Source organism: Camarhynchus parvulus, chromosome 5 (genome assembly GCF_901933205.1).
Source record: "Camarhynchus parvulus chromosome 5, STF_HiC, whole genome shotgun sequence".
NCBI lineage: Eukaryota > Metazoa > Chordata > Aves > Passeriformes > Thraupidae > Camarhynchus > Camarhynchus parvulus.
This window is the reverse complement of record NC_044575.1, coordinates 8,682,609-8,704,321: the sequence shown is the minus strand read 5'-3', so window position 1 is coordinate 8,704,321 and position 21,713 is coordinate 8,682,609. Positions and strand designations below refer to the sequence as shown.

The 21,713-nt window shown below is 61.2% G+C and overlaps 1 protein-coding gene across 1 annotated transcript; it reads left to right on the top strand.

Annotated features, from left to right (window-relative positions):
• The first annotated feature begins 1,325 nt into the window (after window positions 1-1,325).
• B4GALNT4 (beta-1,4-N-acetyl-galactosaminyltransferase 4) lies at window positions 1,326-20,707 on the top strand. The gene is made up of 20 exons (XM_030950005.1): window positions 1,326-1,660; window positions 8,457-8,563; window positions 10,059-10,172; window positions 10,249-10,344; window positions 10,565-10,655; window positions 10,985-11,085; window positions 11,384-11,451; window positions 11,782-11,860; window positions 13,074-13,140; window positions 14,494-14,637; window positions 14,807-14,916; window positions 15,162-15,262; window positions 15,498-15,580; window positions 16,204-17,422; window positions 17,518-17,825; window positions 17,987-18,140; window positions 18,457-18,529; window positions 18,621-18,774; window positions 18,987-19,113; window positions 19,915-20,707. Exons 1-20 carry the CDS (start codon window positions 1,510-1,512, stop codon window positions 20,027-20,029), a joined length of 3,462 nt encoding a protein of 1,153 aa, XP_030805865.1. The 5' UTR covers window positions 1,326-1,509; the 3' UTR covers window positions 20,030-20,707.
• The last annotated feature ends 1,006 nt before the right edge of the window (window positions 20,708-21,713 follow it).

The window sequence follows — 21,713 nt, the reverse complement described above, 5'->3', positions numbered from 1 at the left end:
CCTTGGCTCCTTCATTATCCCCTTTTTCTTTCCCCTCCTTTCCCATTCTTTCTCTGTCCCTAATCCCTGTGAAATCCCCAAATCCTGCTGGAGCCCCAAGCCCACCTCCATGTCCCACAAACACAGGGTCGAAGCCAGGGGGTGCCACATTTTGGGGATGCCATTTGGGATCCCTGGAAAGCTCGGGCTGCTGCAGAGGGCTGCACAGCCTTACAGGAATCCCCCTCTCGGGCTTCGCGGTGTGCTTGGACTGTGTTAATGCATCGGAATCCGCAGGATACGCCGTCCTGGAATCTTTTCCTGGCAACTTCAGGAGTGTTTCTGATTAAACAAACCAAACGAGCACGGCCCCGCCCTGGAAATTGGGATTTGGTTTCTGGGAATCGCATTGGTGCCCTCTAGTTTCCCCAGCCGTGAGTGTGTTTCTTCCTTTAATGACTGATTTCTCCCGTGGTTTCACCCCTAGCCTGAGCCGCAGCAGGGAGGGGACGCTGCCTCAACCTGTGGGATGGCGGAGGAGGGAAAAAGTCCCGTTATTTTCCAGCCCTGAGCTGCGGAGGGAAGAACCAGCCCACACGTCGGTGCATCGAGTTGTGGCCGGGATGAGCAGAGGCGGCCGAGGGGGGCACGGAGCCGTGACCCCGGGGGCTCTGCATCCAGCCGGGGGTTCCTGGGGATCCAGCCCCCGTGGGACTCGCAGCGAGTGGGAGTCGGGGGCGTCGTAGCCCCTCATGGGACCCCCGCACCCAGCGACGGGATGCTCCCAGGGATGCCCGCACTCATCTTCCCGGGACGATCCCGGGATCCCGCCCCTGATCACCGGGATCCCCGCACTGATCTTCCCGGGACGATCCCGGGATCCCTGCCCTGATCCCGGAGATCCCGGTGCCTGCGGGTAGCGCCCCCCTGCGGACCGGCCCGGGCGCTGCAGCCCCCGCCGGCCGGGAACGTACCATCCTCGCCGGGGGGGGAGGGCCGGGGGGCGACCCCGCCAAGGCCCGGGTCACTAATCGCGCCGAGCCCTCCGTCCCCTCGGCACGGATACCCCGTTCGGTTCCGCCTCGCCGCCGCCCTGCTCTCCCGCCGCGCAGGGCCGAGGACGGCTCGGTTTCCCCCCGCGCCCCTCATGGCCGCGCCCGCGGCGCCCCGCGGGGCCGCCGGACCGTTGGCGTGGAGACGCGCGGCGCCTCCGCAGGCCCCACCCTCGCAGCGCGCCCATTGGCGGAGAGCCCGCGGCGGGTGCGCTGCGATTGGCCGGCGGGGCCGTCGCTCCTGGTTGGGGGCGTGGCCGCGCGCGGCGCCCGCTCATTCATTCCCCCGCGGGCGCGGCGCGGGGGGGCGATGCACCGGCGGGCCCGGGGCCGCCGAGCCCCGCACCGAGCCCCGGCCCCACGAGCCGCAGCCGCCCCGCGGCCGGCCCGGAGCGCGCGGGCTGGACGGGCGGGGGGCCCCATGGGCCGGGGTTAGCCCGGCGGCGGCGGTGGCGGCGGGGGCGATGCGGGCGGCAGGATGCCGCGGCTCCCGGTGAAGAAGCTCCGGAAGCAGCTGAAGCTGCTGCTACTGCTGGCGCTGCTCACCTCGGCCGCCTGGTTCACCTACCTGCACATCAGCCTGGTGCGCCAGGGCCGCGCCCTGCGCCTCCCCTTCGCTTACAGCAAAGGTAACGGGGGCGGGGGGGTCCCCGGCAGCCCTCGGAGCGGGGCCTCGGGGGGTTTTGGGGGTCCCCGAGGTATGGTGGGTCTCCCCCGCCACTCCGGGGTACCGGAGCACCGGGGGTTTGGGGGTCCCCAGGGAGCGCCGCGGCTCTCCCCCGCCCTGTGCTCTCAGAGCACCTGGGGTTCGGGGGTCCCCGAGGGGTTCGGGGGTCCCCCTGCCACGCTGGGGACCCGGAGCACCCCCCCTTTGCAGCGCTGCGTTTCTGTCCCGCATCACCCGCGTGGGTTTGGGGCGAGCGGGACCCCTCCGTGGGCTCCGCGCCCCGGCGTTGGACCTTCGGGAGGGGGGGACACCCAGGAGGGTCCCCAAACCGGCCGGGACATTCATTGTCCCCCCGCGAGCCGCTCCGTCCTCATTTTTCCACCCGCTGCCTTGGCTGAGATGACAAAGAGGCCATTTATAGGCGCTCGCCCTGCTGGAAGGGACAATCTCTTCTTTCCCATCCCTTCGCAACGTTCCCATCCTTTCCCAACCCTCCCCATCCCATCCCAGCACTTTCTCAGCCTGTACTTCTCTACTGTAAAAAAACCAAAATTCCATTTTTCTCCCTCCCTCCCCCCCTCCCTCCCTCCCCCGGGTAGCGGCCGGGATGGATTCCGGGATGGATTCCGGGATGCTCCGGAGGGACAGGTGCCCCGAGGCTCGGTTCGTGTCCAGCCGCTCCCGGTTTTCCCGGCTCAGATGTCCCTGGGCAGCCCGGGGAGGCACAAAAGCCACTCGCGATATTTGCCGGCTGAAACTTGAGCCGTGGCGTTCTCGCTGGGACCGACCTCGCCTAAAAAAATTTGTCCTAAAAAATGCCAAGGGGCCGGGATGTGGCGCCTGCGGAGGGAGGGAAAACCTTTCCCGAGGGAGTCCCAGCCATCCCGGGGGTTGGCAAAGCCTCCCGGCTGCAAAACCCAAAGTTTCCGAGCGGAGCGGCAGCATGAGCCTGCAAAATTTTGGGCCTCACGGTGAAATCGGGATAATGGGAATGAGCGAGGCAGGAAATGAGGCTGGGAGGGAGGGAGGGGGGGCACCGGGGGCTGCCGGCTCCCGGCGGGATCCTCCGTGCCGGGAACGCCGCAGGGTCTGCCCGCTGCTCCCGGGGGGGTTTTCCCTGTGTTCCTGGGGTTTTTTCCCTGGGTTCCCACCACCATCCCGAGATGCTTCCCCCTGGCCCCGCCGCTGTTCGGGACGGCCATGTCTGGGTGGCCTCTGGCCAGACCCTGGCTTGGGATCGCTGTCCCCATCCCTGGGAATACCATGGATGGGGGTCCCCGCGGGTGTTGGGGGGCGAGCCGTGGTTTTGCTGGCGGCAGGATGCACAGGGATGTTCCCAGGTGCCCATCCCTGCTGTCCCTGCGTGCCCTGCATCCCAGCCGGCTCTTGGGATGCTCCAGAGGTTTTGCTGTGGAAAGGAGGGGAATTTGCAACGGCTGCAAAGTGGGAATGAGGGGAGCTGGGCTTTGGTGGAGAACGGGGTCTCTGGGAGGTGGGGAGAGAGATGGGAAAGTACCTTGGGTGGGGAAGTGTTGCCCCTTGCCGTGGGGAACACAGGCACCTTCCCTGGCTGAGGTGGGGGATTCTCCAGGGAAAGCTGGACACAGCTGGGATGCTCCTTGCACTGGGATTTTCCAGTGAGCTCCTAAAACCCGGGTGAAGGTGTGGGAAAGGCAGAGTTTAGGTCCCACTTGGCCTTTTTGGACGTGAGGTGGTGGAAAGGGCTTGGATGGAGGTTGGGAAAGGGTTTGGCCATGCACAGATGGACCCTCATCCTGCTGCTGCCAAACTGGGAGAGGCAGGGAGTGTTTTAGGTGGAAAAATATGGAATGGAGTGAAAAAAACCCCAAAACAAACAAAAAAATCCCAAATAGGTCATAGGAAATAAACCATATTAAGGAAAAAACTTGTTGCAAGGATCTGAGGGAAGAGCATCCCCCCAAGAGTCCATGCACCAAAAGGAGTTTGGAGATGAGTTTTGCATTTGGCCACCATGAGCCAGGACCTGTCTGTCTGTGCCAGGGGTGCTGCCTGGTTAATTAACAGGGAAAAAGGTTAATTACTCATTAAGCAGGGTGTCAGTGAGCAGCTGGAGGCTGCAGGTGCAGGGCATGAGGATTTCAGGCAGTTTTGGGGGGTGTAAAGTGGGGGAGACCCAGCCGGGTGGGGATGGGAGGATCATCCCAGTGGGATTATCCCAGGGCTCCCATGTCCCAGCCATTGGTGACACCTGGAGCATCCAGGGGCTGGGCTGGTCCCTGATAAAACACCCTCCCCTTTTCCTCATCTTCTCCAAGTAGATAATTACCCTTCGCTGGCTAATTGAGCACAGGATTCCTCAGTGGAAATAATGAGGCCATTTCCAGCTCTCCCGGCTGGAAACCCACCGAGGCAATGGGGTGGAAATGGGGATGTGCCAGGTGGGGAAAGGATGGAAAAGGAAAAAAGAACTGTGAGAAAAAGGTAATAAAGCCCTAAAGTGGCTGGCAGTGGAGGTGTGGGGCTTGGGGTTTGCTGGGATTTAGCCTGGAGTGAGGTTTTGGGGGATTGGGGGAGCACGGGATGGGTGCTCAGCGGGGCTAAAGCCAGTTCAGGGATGGAGTGGGGCTCTCTCTGCCTGCTGGGCATGGCATGGCCTGGGTCACCCCTCTGCCATGGTCCAGAGGGCTCCCAAACCCCCTGATCCCGAGGCAGCGGTGGGATGGATGCTCTGTGTCCTGTCCTTGGCTCTTCTCCCCCCAGGGGCCTGTCTGTGGGGAGAGCAGCAGGGAGAAGGTTTGGGGTAATGTGTCCCTCTGGGATCCATCTCTGCAGATCCTTTGATTTTAATTGGGAGCCTGGAATGCTGCTGTGGGGCTCATCCTTTTTGTCAGGGATGCCAGGAGCAGGTAGGGGAGGGGATGAGAGAGCCCTTTGAAGATGAAGGGCAGTGGGATTTGGAACTGGGCTGGGAGCTGCTCCTTCTTCTGCTGGCATCACCCCACTCTCCTATCCCTGCTGGGAAAGGCTGCTTTGGGTGTCACTGGGGTCCTTTTTCCACATGGGAATCCCTTTCTGGACAGCCCAAGGCTCCATTCCCTGCTCCTCTAGGGTGCCCAATAGGAAAACTTTGGCACCCGCCTGTTTTGGGTTTTTCAAAATCAAAAATGTGGCTCTTCAGAGGCATGAGTGACACCCCAGGGTGGCACCTGTCCCCAGCCTGGCTGTGATTGGCCCCCTTGGCACCGGGAGGGTCCCCAAAACCATCCCTTGGATCCAGGGGAGGTGAGGGATGGCTTTTCCCAAGCACCAGGAGCTCTTTGTGTTGGTGTTTGGGATCTGCCCTGGATCTCCCCTCCATCCCTTCCCTGTGCCTGCAGCTGGGGCTCTCCAGAGCTGCTCCTTGGGAAGGGCTGAGCAGCCCCCTGGGGTGTCAGGGACCTTGGCACTGGCAGGACACGGGGATTCTGGCTGGGTGAGGAGCCAGGTGGGGGCTGGCTGCTGGAAGAGGCTGGGAACCTGGAACTGGGATAGTGACCCCACAGGCAGTGTGGAGCTCAGAGGCTGGAATGTTTCTGGGGTGAAATGCACCCTAAAATTCCCAGCATTTCACCGTGACCTTCTCCAGAGGCTGCATCCCAGGAAGCCAAATCTTTGTGCTGGGGGCTGTGAGTTGAGCATCATCCCTGTTGGGAGGGAGCAGGCTCTTGTGGGAGCGGCTCCAGCTCTCCCTGGGGCTGGAGCAGGTGGGGCTGAGGGGCGCTGGATGCACAGTCAGGGAGTCTGGGAGCTGTCCAATCCCGGGAAGGATTTGAGATGCTGATGATGAGCGTGGAAGTGTCGGAGCTGCCTCTCCTGGTGGGTGTTTGTCAGCTGGAGTGGTCTCAGGGCCCCTCCATCAGCAGCCAGAGCGATTCCGCATCGATTTCCATGGCTCCAGCTGAGAGCGCTGCCACGGAGTGGGAAAACAGCAGCACAGGAATGGGGGAGGCAGCAGAAATCCCCCTGCCTGCTCCAGTTCCCTCAGCAAGGCAGTGACAGGTGCCAGCAGTGTCCGAGGGAGGCAGGGCAGGGGTGTCCAGGGTGGTCACAAACCCCATTCCCCTCATCCCCATTGGTGTCACCGGCTGTCACCCAGCCCGCGCCACCACCCTCTGTCCTGGGATTTCTGTCCGGTGTTTCTGTGGCACTGACAGGGGGATTTGTGGTTTTGATTCCCTTCTGGCTAATTGTAATTGCTTAACACCTCGTTAGGAGGCTCCTGCAGGGATGCTCCTGCTCCCAGGGGGAAATTTTGGGACTGCAACCTCTGGGTTTAAGGAAGGCACTGCCACCACCTCTGCTGCCACCACCTCTGCTGCAGCTGTGTCGGGGTTTAGATGTCACCTCCCCCCCTCCACGTCGCAGGGCTTGGAAAAGGGCCAGGAGAAACCCCGGCCTGGAAGAAAGGAGCTGTGTTTGGAACAGGGGAGGAGGAGGAGGGAGGTGGGATGTGAAAGGCTCTCTGTGCTTCCCAGCGGAGTTACAGGGCCGGGATAACGGGATGCGCTTCTCCCATGGGAGGCATCGCTCCGTGCCCTGCCTGGGTCCCTGGTATCCGTGGCCTCCTCCCCAGGATGAGGATCCTGGCTCCCTGTCTGGAGGCTGCTGTGACTCAGAGCTGCTTTGTGCCATGGTTTGTGCTTCCTGCTCCCTCCTCGCTGCTCCCAAAGCATCAGCGTCGCTCCAGGGAAAAGCTTCTAGTGCTTCCCTCCCTTCCCTGAGCATCCCCAGCCCACAGGTCCCTGCTTGTCCTCAGAGCTTCCCCCGTCCCTGTCCTGCCCTCTCTGGTCCTTGAGAGAGGCTGGCCGAGGGAATGGACACAGCAGTGCTGCTCTGCATCCTGCTGGGATGCTGGGAGGAGCTGGAATCCTTCTTCCTCTTCTTCTCCTGCCTCTGAGCTGCTCCTCCTGCAGGGCTGTGGTTGGGACCAAGGGAACTCGGGATTTTTGGGAGCAGTGATGCTCATTGGCACCAGGCACTGCCCATCCCCACCCCTTATCCCTGTGGCACCGGTTCCCAGGTGCCCAGAGCCTGACCAGAAGCCACTTTCCAATATTAAAATTGCCAGGGAAGCCCAGAAGCCTTTTCTGGGATGTCGGTGGTGCTTTTGCTCCTCCCTGGATGTGGGAGCCCCTCAGAAGGGATGGGGAGCAAGCAGGGGGCTCGTGGCTCTGGGACCTGAGAGCTCCAAGGATGAGCCTGCCCAGCTTGGATTAACTCCTGGTTTTTACCCACTTTAAATCAAATAATCTCCCACCAGTTCACACTCCTGACATGGAGGAGAGCGAAGCAGGATGGCCACATCCAGCCATCCCTGTGGATGCAGCCAGGGAGGGTTCTAGCTCAGGTTGCCATCCAGGGAATTCTGTCCGTGGCAAATCCCACAGGATCCCACGGGAGGGCAGGTTTATCTCCTCCAAGGCTGGGAGAGACTCCCTGAGCGGGTACCACAGAGCCACTCCCAGCCCTGGGCAGGTCCCCTGGGAGCGCTGAGCTCCTCCTGGCCATGATGGATGCTCGGATCAGAATGCTGGGAATGTGGGAATGCCGCTCCCATCACCCTCCTGCCCAGGGAAGAGGGATGGATGGCTGCGGGAATGAGGCTGGGCGAGGGGAGGGAGCAGCCTGGGGAGCTGCCAGGAGCCAGCTGGGGCTGCCAGGGGCTGAAGAATGGCTGGGAGCAGAAGAAGGGGCTTTAGAGCTTAATTTCCTGTCCCTGCCGTGGGGATGGGATTTGTGCTGCCATCTCCAAGGAGACGCCGGCAGTGCGGCTGCTGGAATACCAATGGTGTGGGAGGCGTGGGGTGGGGGGCTCTGGGCACCCCCAGCCCCTCCCTGGCCCCGGCAGTCGCTGAGGCTGCTCAATTCTGGGCAGTGGGAGCCCCCAGGACTGGCTGGGGGTGGGAAGGAGGGTGGGGAGGGACAGGGACATCTTTCCATACCCTTGGGAGTGGGTCCATGACCCCTTTCCTGCAATTCCCATGGTGGGGGTCACTGCTCAGCACTCCTGGGGCTCCCCCTTGGGGCTGGTTTTTGGGGAGCCACAGGTGTTTGTGGAGGTGGTTCTTGGACACCCACCTCTCCAAGCATTGCCTTGAGCTTCCCTTGATTCTGGATTCACCTGTGCATCCCCCTGGGTTTTGGGGTGGCACAAAAAGAGGATGTCCCCCCGCAAAGTAACATTTTCCAGGTCTGCACTGTTGTTTTGGGGGGAAGTGGGGGTAGTTTAAAATTCCCTGCCCAAGGAAAAGGAGCTGCAGAGTGGAGTCAAAATTTGGGGATAATGAGCTCAGCACATTAACGAAGCTGATGGGTCTGGGAGCAAGGTTTTGATGTGTGATTTTGAAGAGGGATGGGGTTTGACAGGATGATATTTGGGAGGGTTGGGGCTGGTGTGCTCTTGGCAGAGCTGCGGGATGCTTTGAGAGAGCTGGGATTTGGAAGGGCAGGAAGCAGGGATGCATCCCTGAGGATGGAAGGGGAGCAAGACCCCAGCAGCTCATCCCAGTACCTCTTATGTAAAGGGCTGGGAGCTGTGTGGGATGTAATGAAACCTGCTGCTGATGAGCTGCTGCAAAGCTGCTTAGTGCAAACGGAATGAGGGGAATTGCAGCCAGGGCCCCCTGTCCCTGACCCCCAGTGCCAGCACCTCCCTTTCCTGGTGCAGGGACAGGGGTGTCCTCAGGAGAGGTGCAGGGTGGGGGGCTGTGGTGTGACCCCCCTCTGCTCCCTGGCAGATGGAGAGAGGCCAGGGGAGGTGACGGATGCCGGGAAGCGGCTGGCGGCCCCGGCGCGGCGCAGGAAGGCCGAGGATTCCAGCGAGAGCCGCGAGGAAGATCCCATGGTAACGGGGCAGGAGGGGCCTGGGGAGGTCACTGAGGGCAGAGCTCATTCAGCTGAGGGGATCCAAGGGTTTGGGGGTGCATCAGAGCCTCTGGTTCTGCCCAGCAGCCCTCACAGTGGATAAACCCTCTAATATCCCGTTGAAATGGGGTGGGATATCCCCTCCATATCCCACAGTGCTCCATGTGTGTCACAGCTTCCCTGGGCAGGGCCCAGCTTCATCTGCTCTGCAGTTCCTGCTTTTCTGGGCAAAGCCACCTGCTCTTGTGTGTTCTGCTCTGTCCTGGACTGGAGAGCCACTACAGCCCAGGTGGAGCCTCCAAGCAGGAGGCACTTGGAATTGTAGCCATGGGACACCCTGCTGTGCCCTGTCCAGCAGGTCAGCAAGGCCCTGCTGTCCCTGTCCAACCTGTTGTCACCAGGAGGCCTCCTAGCAGGGCAGCCAGGTGGGATGGAGGAAGGGGGAAGGCACAGGGTATTCCCTGCCCTATCCCAACTCCTCAGAAATAAGGGACAGATGGACAACGGGGGAACCTCAGGTGCCCAGAGGAGGCACAGGCTGGTGCTGGGTGAGGACAGAGGGCACAGCAGGAATTGCATCCTGGCTTTTCCTGGGAGGAGGGAGAATCCTTCCAGTGAGCCTGGCACAAAACCCTCCCTCCTCGTGAGGTCTTGCAAGGGCACTGCTCCCTCCTCCGGGGCTCTAATGAGTTTGTTTAGGCAGTTTGCTAATTATTTCCCTGGCACTGTGCATCCAAATGGGCTGTGCTGTGGTGACAGTGCCGTGCCTGCCCTGGGGGGTGGAGGAAGAGGGGGATGATGCTCTGGGGAAGCTGAGGAAGAGGGGAATGCTCTGGAGGGGCTCTTCCTTGTCACCCATCAGTGAGCTGGAGGCAGGTAAATGCTCACTTAATCTCTAAATTACGAGATACAAGCAATGGGATTAACGTAATCCCCTTTAAAGGAAGAGGGGGAGTGGAGAGGCATCCTGCTACCTCTGTGCTTTTAGAAAAAGAGCCCAAAATTCCAGCAGCCCCCAAGACTGGCCAAAGGTTTTGGATGAACAGAAAACTCACTGTTTTGGAGCAGTTTTGGCAGAGGAAGGGAAACAAGTTTAGCTGGAACATTTTGAAACAGCTGCCTGGGACACCTTGCCAATATTTTTGTGCCGCCTCCTGCTTTCCTTTGCCCTGAGCCGTGAAATCTTTTGCCTTGGTTAGGCAAAGCTCAAAATGAGGTGTTTAGATCGTGGAATCCTGGAATGGTTTTGGTTGGAAGGGACCTTAAAGCCCATCCAGTTCCAGCCCCTGCCGTGGGCAAGGACACCTTCTGCTAGCCCAGGTTGCTCCGAGCCCTGTCCAACCTGGCCTTGAGCTTTTCCAGGGATGGGACAGCCACAGCTTCTCTGGGCAGCCAGGGGTGCACAGAGACATCCCACAAGCACAGGAGGTGCTGGCCCTGATCCCCCATCCCTCTGTCCCTCTGTGCCTCCGCAGAGCGACGGGCAGGACGTGGATGCCTGGTTTTCCAGAGGCCAGCAGCGTTCCAGCCGAGCCAGCGCCCGCCCCAAGCTCAACCTGACCAAGCAGGCTTTGCCCTGGAATGAGCAGGTGGGTGGGGGCAGCGGCCTGGGAGGGCATGGAGGAGGAGGAGGAGCCCCACTCAGCCCCCTCTCCTGTCCCACAGTACAAAGGGAAGGCAAACCTGCACGTCTTTGAGGACTGGTGTGGCGGGGCCGTGAGGCACCTGAGGAAGAACCTCCACTTCCCGCTCTTCCCGCACGTGAGTCCCGGGACAGGTGCTCAGGGGTTGGTGGGAGGGTCCACACATCCCTCCCTGGTTGCCCACTGCTCCTCCTCAGGGCCTTGGCTTGCAGGGTTTGGCTTGGGGAGGTGATTCCCAGCTGGAGGTGATGGGGCCTCCTCTGTGGGTGTGGGAGGTTGGGGTGCCATGGAAGAGGTGATCCCATGGAGGAGGTGATCCATGCCTGTCTCCTTGGCAGACCCGCACCACGGTGAAGAAGCTGGCTGTGTCTCCCAAGTGGAAGAACTATGGGCTGAGGATTTTTGGCTACATCCATCCCTTCAAGGATGGTGAGTGACGGAGCGTGGCCTTTTCTCCCACGCAGTGATGTGGAGACGCTGTGCCCTTCCCCTTCCTGGCTACAGGAGCACAGAAAGGCTCTTGGAGATGGTCCCCAAATCCTGGCTCCTGGGCAGGAGGGTCCTTCTGGAGCAAAGCCCCTTTTTCCTGTGGCTTTGAAGGGAGGCAAAGCCCTGATCCCATCCAGGATAGAGCCATGACGTGAGATCTGGGGTGGCCCTATCCGTGTTCCCCATCTCACCACGAGGCAGTAGGATCAATCCCACACCACCAGGGTCCCCGTGTCCCTTGTGGTGACCCTCTCTGTGGCTCTCTGCAGGGGATTTCCAGTTTTCTGTGGCATCAGATGACAACTCAGAGTTCTGGCTCAGCTCCGACGACAGTCCCTCCAATTCCCGACTGGCCGCGTTTGTGGGCAAGGTATGGCACCACCTCTGCCTTGCCCTGCTCCAGGGGGAGGGATCTGTGTGTGCCTGTGCTGGGGGCAGCTCTCCTGCCTCTCTGCTCCTTTGGGAATGCCAGGCTGTTTCAGCCTGCTCCCATCCCTGGCCAGGCCTGGCTTGGCTTCCAAAGGAGCCCCCTGGTCCCTTCTTGGTTGGAGCTGCCAAAGACCAGGAGATTTAATATTTATTCCTGGATTTCCTTGGGGTTAATTCCTATAATGGGAAGCTGCCTGGTGTGTTGTCCTGCTGCTCTCATGCTCCTCCTTCCTTCCCAGCTGGGCACCGAGTGGACGGCGCCAGGAGAGTTCACCAAGTTCAGCTCGCAGGTGTCCAAGCCCCTGCGGTGAGTGTGTCCGTGTGTCCGTGGGGATGGAGTCTGGGACGTGCAGGTGCTGCCTCTGACCTCCCTGGGCCGTGGTCCTTTCCCAAAAGGCATGTGGGGCTGGGCTGGACCCCAGACCCGTGGTTTGAAGGGGCAGGTGATGAGATGAGGACAGGAGTGTCACAATGTCCCCCCAATCCCACAAAAGCCCTCAGCAGTGGGATGGGGAGCAGACACCCTCCCCAGCTCCCTGTCTCCTTGCCTCAGGAAGGTTTTATCCACCCATGGGCAGGAAGGGAGGCTTTCCCAGGCTGGCCCTGGGCTCTGACAGCTGTGTCACCTCCCCTGCAGCCTCATGTCCTCCCGACGTTACTACTTCGAGCTGCTGCACAAGCAGGACGACCGGGGCTCGGACCACGTGGAGGTTGGGGTGAGTAAATGCCCACCCTCCATGGCAGGCTCCTTCAGGACCAGAGAGCCAGTGCCAGGGCTTTTCCCATGTGTGTCCCCAAGGGCTTCATCCTGGAGCAAAGCCAGGTTTCCCCCTCCCACGGCTGCCAGTGGGGACAAGTCAGTGTCACTGTTTGCCTGGTCATTCCAGCACTGGGATGCATGGAGTGCTGTTCTCCTTTCCTGCTGGTGGTCCTGCCATGGACTCCCATGGGCAAGAGGAGCCCAGACAGGCAGGTCCCACCTTGCTGGCTGCATCCTAGCAGTGGGAGAGAGGTGGCCCAGACGGTGGAGCCATTCCCTGTTTTCTTCTTTTTCCCCCTTGGAATTACCATGGGTTTCAAATCTGAACTTGCCTGCCTTGGCAGCACAGCCCTGGCAAAGCCTGGAGCGTGTGTCAGGGGCTCAGGCTGGCTAAGGGCAAGATGTTGGCTCGTTAGCAAAGGTTTCCTTTCTCCCAAGAACTCATTAATCACTGGCATCAAGCTGGTGCCAGCAAAGCATCAGGGAGGCCAGCTACACCCCTTCCTCGCTGGCTGCCTCCCTCCCTCCCTCCTCCCTATCCCCTCTATCCCGATAAGATCTGCGTTTCTTTGGGCAAAAACAAATAGTGGGGAAAGCAAATAGATGGGGGAGATGTTTCTGAGATGGGATGTTTTTGCTGGAGGGAGGGAGTGAAGCCTTTCAGCCGTGCAGAAAAAGCTCTCAGCTGTGCAGAGAGAGACAACAACAGCATCCACAACAAAAGCAGGACCCTGATGTGTCTCGCCCCGGGGGCATTGAAGGGCTTGTCCCGACAAGGGCTCCAGACTGGCTTTTAAAATGCTGGAGTTAAATCAGGGCAGGCAGCCCTGGAGACCCTCTTAAATCAAAGCAAACTTCTTTCTAAAGCACTGGAGTGAGGAAAGGAGCCCTTTGGTCACAGGACTTGTGGCAGTCCCGGAGGGAACCAGCATGAGCCTGTTTCCTACCCACAGGAGCCTTTCCCTCTCCAGCCCTGCAGGGATCCCTGCTAATCCCAAACCCTGTGGGAAATGGGGCAGGATCAGCGCTCTCTCTTGCTCCTCTTCTGCAGGGAAGTTTCTGGGAGCTGTGCACAGGGGGGACCCATCCTGGGGTGCTGGGGTTGGGCAGCTGCATCCTGACCCCTGCCACCCCCTGCTCATTCCCCATCTCCTTTTATTTCTTTCCAGTGGCGAGTTTTCCTCCCCAGCCTGAAGTTTGAGGTGATTGACTCCTCCTACATCTCCCTGTACACAGGTAAGGGCCAGGTGCCTCCTGCAGCCACAGCCAGCAGGCTCTCCAGGGGCTGCACGTGCTGGGAGAGATGGGAAGGAAAGCAGAACCTGGGAAATTTGGTCTGGGGGGACATCTCTGTGTCTGAATCCCCCCATAGGATTTCTGCCTGGTGTAAGGAGGCCTGCAGGGGCTGCAGTGGGTAGGATGGATGCTGGGAGCAAGATGAGATGCTGCTAAAAATGGGATGTGCAGTCAACAGAGCATGGAAGCCCAGCTCTGCTGGTGCTCCAGCCTCCTCCTGCCTGCCAAGACCCCTCTGGCTCCAGGGCCTGGCCCTGAGTTACGAGGAGTTGTCGTGGAAGTGGGGATGGATGGCAGAAGGTTTAATTAAATCTATAGATCTTCTGCTTCCTGCCCCTGCCCTGGCAGCAGGGAAGGCCGTGATGGATGGGCCCTGCCCCGGGGCTCCGCACGCAGCGGGAGCAGCCATCACTCCTGCTCTGGGAGGCGTCCATAAGGAGGAGGGGGCAGGCAGCATCCCTGGGGACAAGAGGGATGAGGGGTGCCATTGGTGCTGATGCAGGTGTCCCTGAGATGGATGATGTGCAGATAAATCCCTGTCCCTCAGCACCGGCTCTTCCTGCTTCTCCTTCCTGCTTCCCAGCTCCCTCAGACCCAGCAGCACCCTGAGGCAAAGCCATGTCAGCCCTGGGGAGCCCTTCCCTGCTGGCGGCTGCCAGCAGCAGGCAGAGCTCTTCTTTTCCTCCCTTGTCCTCCCTTGTCCTCCCTTGTCCTCCCTTGTCCTCCCTTGTCCTCCCTTTTCCATCCTTCCCCCTCCTTCTGGACTTTTCCATTGGCTTCAGCCCCACCCCAGCCAACTCCAGGGACACATTTGGGAAGCCTTTCCCTGCCACAAGAAGAAGAATTTGGGGCTTGGGAAGGGGGATCCTGCTTCCCTTTGGGTGTGCTCCAGGATCAGCCTGGAGCAGGGTGACCTCCTGTGGGAGCCTGGGGGCTGGTTGGTGGCCAAGGGTGACATGCCACCCTCATGCCTGGGTAGGAGGCAAACCAGCTCATGTTGCAAGTACCTGCAGGAAGGACATCCAGTGTTTAACCCCTGTGTGTCCTTGGGAGTTACAGCCCTGAGCATCCCCTCCTTTTTGAGGCTGTGGTAAACAGAGCAGGAGGCCTGGCTGGGATCAGCTGTGCCCTCGTGCTGTGCTCATTAGTGGATGCAATAATCATTAGGCTGATTAGTCACAGGGTCTCTGAGATGGCTGGGAGGGCAACATTGCCTTCCCTGGGAACAGGAGGGGTTGGGAAAAGCCCCCTTGGAGGGTGTGCCCGGGGGCTCAGCCTGGCCCTGTCCCACAGATGAGTCGTCCCTGAAGATGAACCACGTGGAGCACATCCCTCAGACCTTGGCCAGCCACAGTGGGAGCCACCTCTGGGAGGCCCAGCAGGACGAGCACGGGGCTGACATGCTCAAGGCCGACCCCAGGGACACCTTCTTCCTCAGTGAGTGCCCGAGGATGCATCCATGCTGATCCCTGGTGGGGTTTGGGGGAGGAAAAAGGCCGCTGTGGGCACCTGGGTCATCCCTGCCAGCCTCTGCCCATCTCTTGAGCGGGGGCTTCTCTGCTGAGGTGTGTGGGAACACGTTGGGATGCTCTGGGCTTTTCCACAGCCCCTGCCATCGAGGCGTCCCGCGTGGAGAACGTGCTGGTGCCCTGTGCCTACAGCCCCACCTACGTGGTGAAGGATTTCCCCATCGCCCGCTACCAGGGCCTGCAGTTCGTGAGTGTCTCCCTGGGGACAGGGCCACGCTCCCACGGGGCATGGCAGAGCCCAGGGCAGGGATGTTCCCAGCTGGGTGAAATCCAGCAGGAAGCATCCCTTGCTGGAGAGTCAGGCTGAGCTTGCATGGCTCAGCCTGAGAGGGTTGGGGTTAAATTCCCTGTGTTTGAGGTGCTGGGGGTCACTTTGGTGGTGGCCTTGAGTCCCCAACTCCTCGGGGTGACATGGCACCATTTACCCCCCAGGTCTACCTCTCGTTCGTGTATCCCAACGACTTCACACGCCTCACTCACATGGAGACAGAGAACAAGTGCTTCTACAGGGAGTCCCCCCTCTACCTGGAAAAGTAGGCACTGGGGCTGGGATTTTGGGGTGCTGTGCAGAGGGGGCTGATGTCAGCAGTGCTGACATGATGCATCCTCAGCCACGTGTCCCTGTCCCCCATGGGAGGGCCACCCCAGGCTGGCTCTTTCCCCATCTCCCAGGCGTGCAGCAGCTTGAGTGCTGGCAGCGCTCCTGGATTTGGGAACCTCCTCGCTCCTCCCTTCGCCCAGGCCCTCACCCTCCCTCTCCATCCCCAGGTTTGGGTTCTACAAGTACATGAAGATGGATGAGGAGGAGGAGGATCTGCGGCAGCGAGCGTTTCTCTTCCTTGGCCCTGACAGTGAGTCACAGTGAGGCACGGCTGGGCACGGGGCCGAGCTCCTGGCATCCCCGCTGCTGGCAGCTCATCCCCTCCGAGCTGTGGCTCATTGAAGTGACTCCAGCCGTGCCAGAGGCTGCAGGAGAGCTGGGCTGTGCAGAGCAGCATCCCTCAGAGCACCCCTCTGACCATCCTGCTCGGCATGACAACAGGGTGGTGTGGGGTGTGGGAAGCAGGACACTGGACTGGGATTTCCTCTCCCTCCAGCATCTCTTGGGTTGGCCTCAGCAGTGGGCAGCAGGAACCAGACCCAGTGTGGAGTCTGGGGATGTCCATGGAGCCTGGGGGTGCTCCTGGGTAGCCAGAGGCTGTTCAGAGCCTGCCTTGATCAATTTTCAGCTTGGTAAAGCTCTGGCAGGTCGGGTTTGCTCCTGGATGGAGTGGGATTGGTGCCGAGATTAGAGGTGGGGATAAATGGCAGCAACTGGAGCTGCCAGCCCTGTGTGGGTGTCCCTGTGTGGGCATCCCCTGGTGCCCCAGCTCTGCTCCCTCACCTCAGCCACTCACAGGCTCCTCTCCTGCTGGGATCAGGCTCTGCCTCAGGGCATTGATCTCTGGTATTGATCTCTGCCTTCACTCCCTAGATTTCCTGGAGGATGAGGAGGAGGAAGAGGAAGGAGTGGATAGCCCTGAGCCCACAGACTCCCCTCCTGAGGCCAAGGAGCGGAGCTTTGGGCCGGCATCCAGAGCCAAAGGGAAGGATCCCACGCCGGTCACCGGGGCTTACGGAGATGACCTGGACTATTACAGCTTCCGCCGGCAGCGGGGCTGGGCACAGGCCAGGCCGGGCACCCCCGGGCAGCTGGGGGGCACGTGGGGCACCCCCGGGCAGCTGGGGGGGACGTGGGGCACCCCCAGCCCCCCGGCTGCCCTCCAGGGGGATCCCGTGCCAGAGCGGGGCCCGCGCCGGGCGCTCCGCTGGCTGCCCCAGGACGAGGAGGATGAGCTGGGGCTGCCGGCGGCGTCTCCAAAGCACCTGGGCCTCCAGCCCCACCTCTCCGTGCCCATCTTTGGTGGCAAAGCCAAAACGCCGGGTCCCAGCAGGCCAGCAGCTCCCAGCGAGGACAAGAAGCCCCGGAAAAGCCAGGAGAAGGTCTACGTGACCCGGCTGCAGCCCAGGAAGCGCAAAGCCCCGGCCCAGGAGCCGGCCTTCCGCGGCATTTTCCTGTATCCAAAGCTCGTGAGGAGAGTCCACCTCCGCTCCAGGACCCCGCAGAAGCATCCAATCGCCCCCAGCAAGCTCCGGGCCCTTCCCGGCCGCCAGAGCCCCTGGCTCCTGAGCAACATCTCCAGGGAGAGGGACCCTGCCAGGCGGAGGAGCGGCAGGAGGTGGGAGCGGCCGCCCAAGCAGCGGGTGCTGCCCGGCCTCTTGGCCCTTCAGGGGACCGAGGGGCTCTTCAGCCACGAGGACACCACCCCTGCTCCGGGCAGGACAGCAGCCACTGCCGGCTACAACTCATCTGAGGCCACCCGCTCCGAGGGGACGAGGGTGACATCCTTTCTGAAGGTGTCAGAGACCACGGCGTCGCAGCAGCAGGAGGGAAAGGGCCAGGAGGAGGAGGAGGATGAGGAGGAAGAGGTGTCGGACTATTCCTACGAGGCGGGGGAGCTGCAGCAGGGCTGGCTGGAGGACTCCATCAACTGGCAGCGGACGTTCAGCGTCAGCTCCGTGGACTTCGAGCTGCTGCGCTCCGACTGGAACGACCTGCGCTGCAATGTGTCGGGAAACCTGCAGCTGGCCGAGAGCGAGGTGGTGGACGTGGTGGCCCAGTACATGGAGAGGCTCAACGAGAAGAACGGGGGGTACGGAGGGAGTGGGAATTTGGGGGGTGGGTCCTGGATCGCGGGGAGCAGAGCTCAGGATGGCAGCAATTTCAAGGCTTCTCTTTTCCCGGCAGCATCTACACCCTCCTGAGGATCATCAACGTGGAGAAGCGGCGGGACACGGCGCGGGGGAACCGGTACCTGCTGGAGCTGGAGCTGGCGGAGCGGGGCCAGCGCACGGTGCGGCTCTCCGAGTACGTCTACGTCCTCCTGCACCAGGGCAAGCAGGACGACAGCGCTGAGGCCAACCCCGACGGGCTGGCCCTGGGGCCCACCGAGCCCCAGCCCAGTGCCTGGAGCATCCTCTATGGAAAATCTGTGCTGTGCCAGCCGCTGCGGCTCAGCTGGAGGCAGGACGTCATGGTGCATTTCGTGGTGCCGGGTAGGTGACAGCGGGGCGCGGCTCTCCGGGGTCTGTGCTGCTCCCTCAGCAGCCTCCAGCGGGATGAGGGTGTCACCTCTCCTCAGAAGGGGTTGGTTGGGCCGGGGGGAGGTGCTGAGGGTCCCCCCTGTGAGCCTGAGGGACTCCTGTGTCTCCGGCAGTGAAGAACCAGGCCCGCTGGGTGCAGCAGTTCATCTCGGACATGGCCGGCCTCTACGGGGCCACAGGGGATGCGAACTTCAACGTCATCCTGGTGGACTTTGACAGCGAGGACATGGATGTGGAGAAGGCCCTGCGGGACGCCCGGCTGCCCCGGTAACTCCCAGCTGCAGCCTCGGGGTCTGGGGGGCTCCCTGTGGTGGGACAGGTGCTCACACAGCCTGCTGCTCCTTCCCCACCTGCACAGCCCCTGCCTCGCTGCCCCTTCCCTCCTCCTCATTTTTGGGGGTTTAAACTACTTTTCCACGTGGAATTGGGGGTGCAGAAACTTGAATCTACGGGGGGAACCTCAGGTTGAGCTGTAGCACCTGGGCCTTCCTGGGAATGCATCTTTCCCCATGCTGGTGCTTCCTGTCCCTCCTGGCTGTCCCTGTCTGTCCCCAGTGCTACCTGCCCTGTCCTCTCTCCCCAGGTTCCAGTACCTGCGGCGCACGGGGAATTTCGAGCGCTCTGCCGGGCTCCAGGCCGGTGTGGACATGGTGGAGGTGAGTGGGGACAGGGACCAGCTCTGCCTGTGGCTCCTCTCCCGGGGCTCTTCCTCTCTGATTCCCCTGACCTGTGTGTGTGCCCTCCCAGGACGAGCACAGCATCGTGTTCCTGTGCGACCTGCACATCCACTTCCCTGCTAACATCCTGGACAGCATCCGGAAGCACTGCGTGGAGGGGAAGCTGGCCTACGCCCCCATCGTCATGAGGCTGAGCTGTGGCAGCTCCCCCCGGGAGCCCAATGGTGAGCAGGGACCCCTTTCCAGCTGGGAGCACCCCAAAACCAGGCCAAGACCTGGTGCACCCCTGCAGGAGCTGGCACGGATGGGGATGGGTGGGAAGAGGGATTGGGATGGGGAATCCCTGTGGCTCCCAGGTGGTGGGGAGAGCACACAGGGGATGAGATGGGCATTTGGGGGTGCCCCCACCCCTCACCTCATTGCTCCCCCCCTCCAGGCTACTGGGAGGTGAACGGCTTCGGCCTCTTTGGCATCTACAAGTCGGACTTTGACCGTGTGGGAGGGATGAACACGGAGGAGTTCCGGGACCGCTGGGGCGGGGAGGACTGGGAGCTCCTGGACAGGTGAGCCTGGCGGTCCTGCAGCCCCTAAACCCCTGGGAACAGGGTCATCCACATGGATTTGGGCACATCCATCAAGCTGGCTGGCGCCTGGATAATGGGGTGGTGAAGGGGAAAACTTCCCTTTGGGAAGGCCACGTCCATCTGTCCATCCATCCAGAGCTTCATCCCTCTGTCCATCAATTTCTTGAACCCCATCCCTTCTTTCCTCCATGCCCTGAGCTCTGTCCCTTTATCGCTCTGTCCCTTGAGCCGCATCCCTCTTTCCTCCATCTGCAGGGAGCCCTCTCCCTCCATCCCTGATCCTTGTCCGTCCATCCATCCATCCATCCTGAGCCCTGTCCCTCCCTCCCTCCCTCCCTCCCTGCCTCCCTCCCCTGAGCCCTGTCCATCCATCCATGAACCCTGTCCCTCTATCCATCCATTCCTGAGCCCTGTTTGTCCATCCATCCATCCATCCATCCATCCATCCATCCATCCATCCATCCATCCATCCATCCATCCATCCATCCATCCATCCATCCCTCCCCTGAGCCCTGTCCATCCAACCCTGAGCCCTGTCCCTCTATCCATCCATCCTGTCCCTTCATCTCTGAGCCCTGTCCCTCTATACATCCATCCCTGACCCTGTCCATCCATCCATGAGCCCTGCCCCTCCATCCATCCATCCATCCATCCATCCATCCATCCATCCATCCATCCATCCATCCATCCATCCATCCATCCATCCATCCATCCATCCATCCATCCCTGAGCCCTGTCCCTCCATCCCTCCATCCCTGAGCTCCATCCCTCCATCCGCAGGGTGCTCCAGAGCGGGCTGGAGGTGGAGCGCTTGCGCCTCAGGAACTTTTACCACTACTACCACTCCAAGCGCGGCATGTGGAACACCCGCAGCAAGAAGCTCTCCAAGGAGTAGTGCCCGAGCCCAGCCTGCAGCCCCTGACCCCTGGCACCTGCCTGTCCCCTGCCACCACAGCCACCGTGCCACCACTGGGGGCACCTGCGCCCACTGTGGCTTTCCTGGGGAGGGGGAGCGGGGAGGGCCAGGGTGGTGGCGGTGGTTTTGTCCTTAAGGGTCTAATTTAGTCAGCAATGAATTCATTAACTCCTTAGTGCCGGTGGGTCCCGGGGGCTTTGCTGGGTCCTGGAGGGCTGTGCCAGGCTGGGGACACTGGAGGTGGAATTGTGACATCCAGGGTCCCTTTGCAGCTCCTTTCCTGTGTTGCGCCTCCCTAAAATACCCAGTACCTCGTCCCTGTGTCAGGCTGGGGAGCTGAGCTTTGGGGAGGGGCTAAGAACCCACTGGGGCTGCCCAAACCCTCCTGTTCCCCTTCCAGGACCCACGGAGGGAGGGGGGGTCTGGCACTGGGGACACTCCGTGGGTGGGGGGCAGAGCCCTGAGGCTGGCACTGCCCGTGCCAGGGGGGGCTGGGCTGGGGGGGACAGGCAGAGCCTGGAGCAGGTACGGGCAGATGACATTTCCAAGCTAATTTCTGTGAAATTATGAGGTAGGAAGCTGTTTTCAGGAAGTTTTTGTCTGTTTGGTTTGGTCTTTTTTTTATTCTTAAAAAATTAAAATCAATGTCTTGGCTGAGATTTCCCTCTGCTCCATCACCTCCACACCCGGACAGGGATGCAGGGCATGGGAGCCAGGTTGGCCTTTGTCCCTTGGTCCCCTCTCTGGGGTGGGAGTGGGCAGCAGCATTCTGTGCTGTTTCCATGCAAGGAGGAGGAGGCTGCACCCTGTTTGATGCCCAGCCACACGCCCGGGCTTGCTGAGCCTCCGCCCCACACCTGGGCTCCACCCAGCTCCAGGGAGGGCTGCCCCGCTTCCCTGTGCTCCTGCATGTCCTGGCACACTCGTCCCTGCCCAGCCCTGTGCTGCTGCTTCCCGTGGTGGGTGTCTCGAGGGTTCTGTCGTGTCCCATCTGCCATGGGCTCCTGCTCCTCAGCCAGGTTCCCTGTCTCTCAAATCCACTGGGCTCCTCCCTGAAATAGTCTTGGAGTTTCCCCCCAGGTGTTTCATGCTCACTCCAGGCATCCTGAGTTTGAGGTGAGGGCGGAAAAGGGGGGCTCAGCCACCCGTGTGCCATCAGCAAACAGCCACACCTGGGGGCTTTTTGTCCCAAATTTGGTAGCTGTGGCCCCAGGCTCTGTTGGGAAGGGATGGTCCTGGCAGGCAGGAGTTGTTTCTCCCCTGTCCTTGCCCTGCTCCCTGTTTTTTTGCAGCACTTTGGGAAGGCTTTGTTGTGGGTGAGGGCTGTGCCTGCTGCGCTGGGAGCTGCTCTGTGGCTGGGCAGAGCGGGTGGCCCCACGGCCCCCGGGCCACCAGTCCCATCCCAAAACCAGCCTGGCCTTAGGCACAGCTTTTCCAGCAGCTTCCCAGCCCGGAGAGCTCCAAAAGCCACCACCATCAGAGCAGGCACCAGCCCCAGCTAATCCAGAGCTGCTGCTGGTGCTGGGAGGGGCTGATGCCAGCAGTGCCATCCCCACTGGTGCTGGGGACAGTTTGGGGCCAGCTGAGGGTGTCTGCTTGGAACAGGGCCAGCAGCACAGCGCCAGAGGGTTTGTTTCTCCGGTGGTGGCTGAGCTGTGGTCAC

Bases quoted from the DNA above. Each gene is read 5' to 3' on its own strand.
- B4GALNT4 (XM_030950005.1), top strand. From the start codon at position 1,510: ATGCCGCGGCTCCCGGTGAAGAAGCTCCGGAAGCAGCTGAAGCTGCTG. The intron at 14,638-14,806 runs GTGAGTGCCCGA...GCTTTTCCACAG, and splicing joins CAGGGACACCTTCTTCCTCA to CCCCTGCCATCGAGGCGTCC. The intron at 15,263-15,497 runs GTAGGCACTGGG...CTCCATCCCCAG, and splicing joins TCCCCCCTCTACCTGGAAAA to GTTTGGGTTCTACAAGTACA.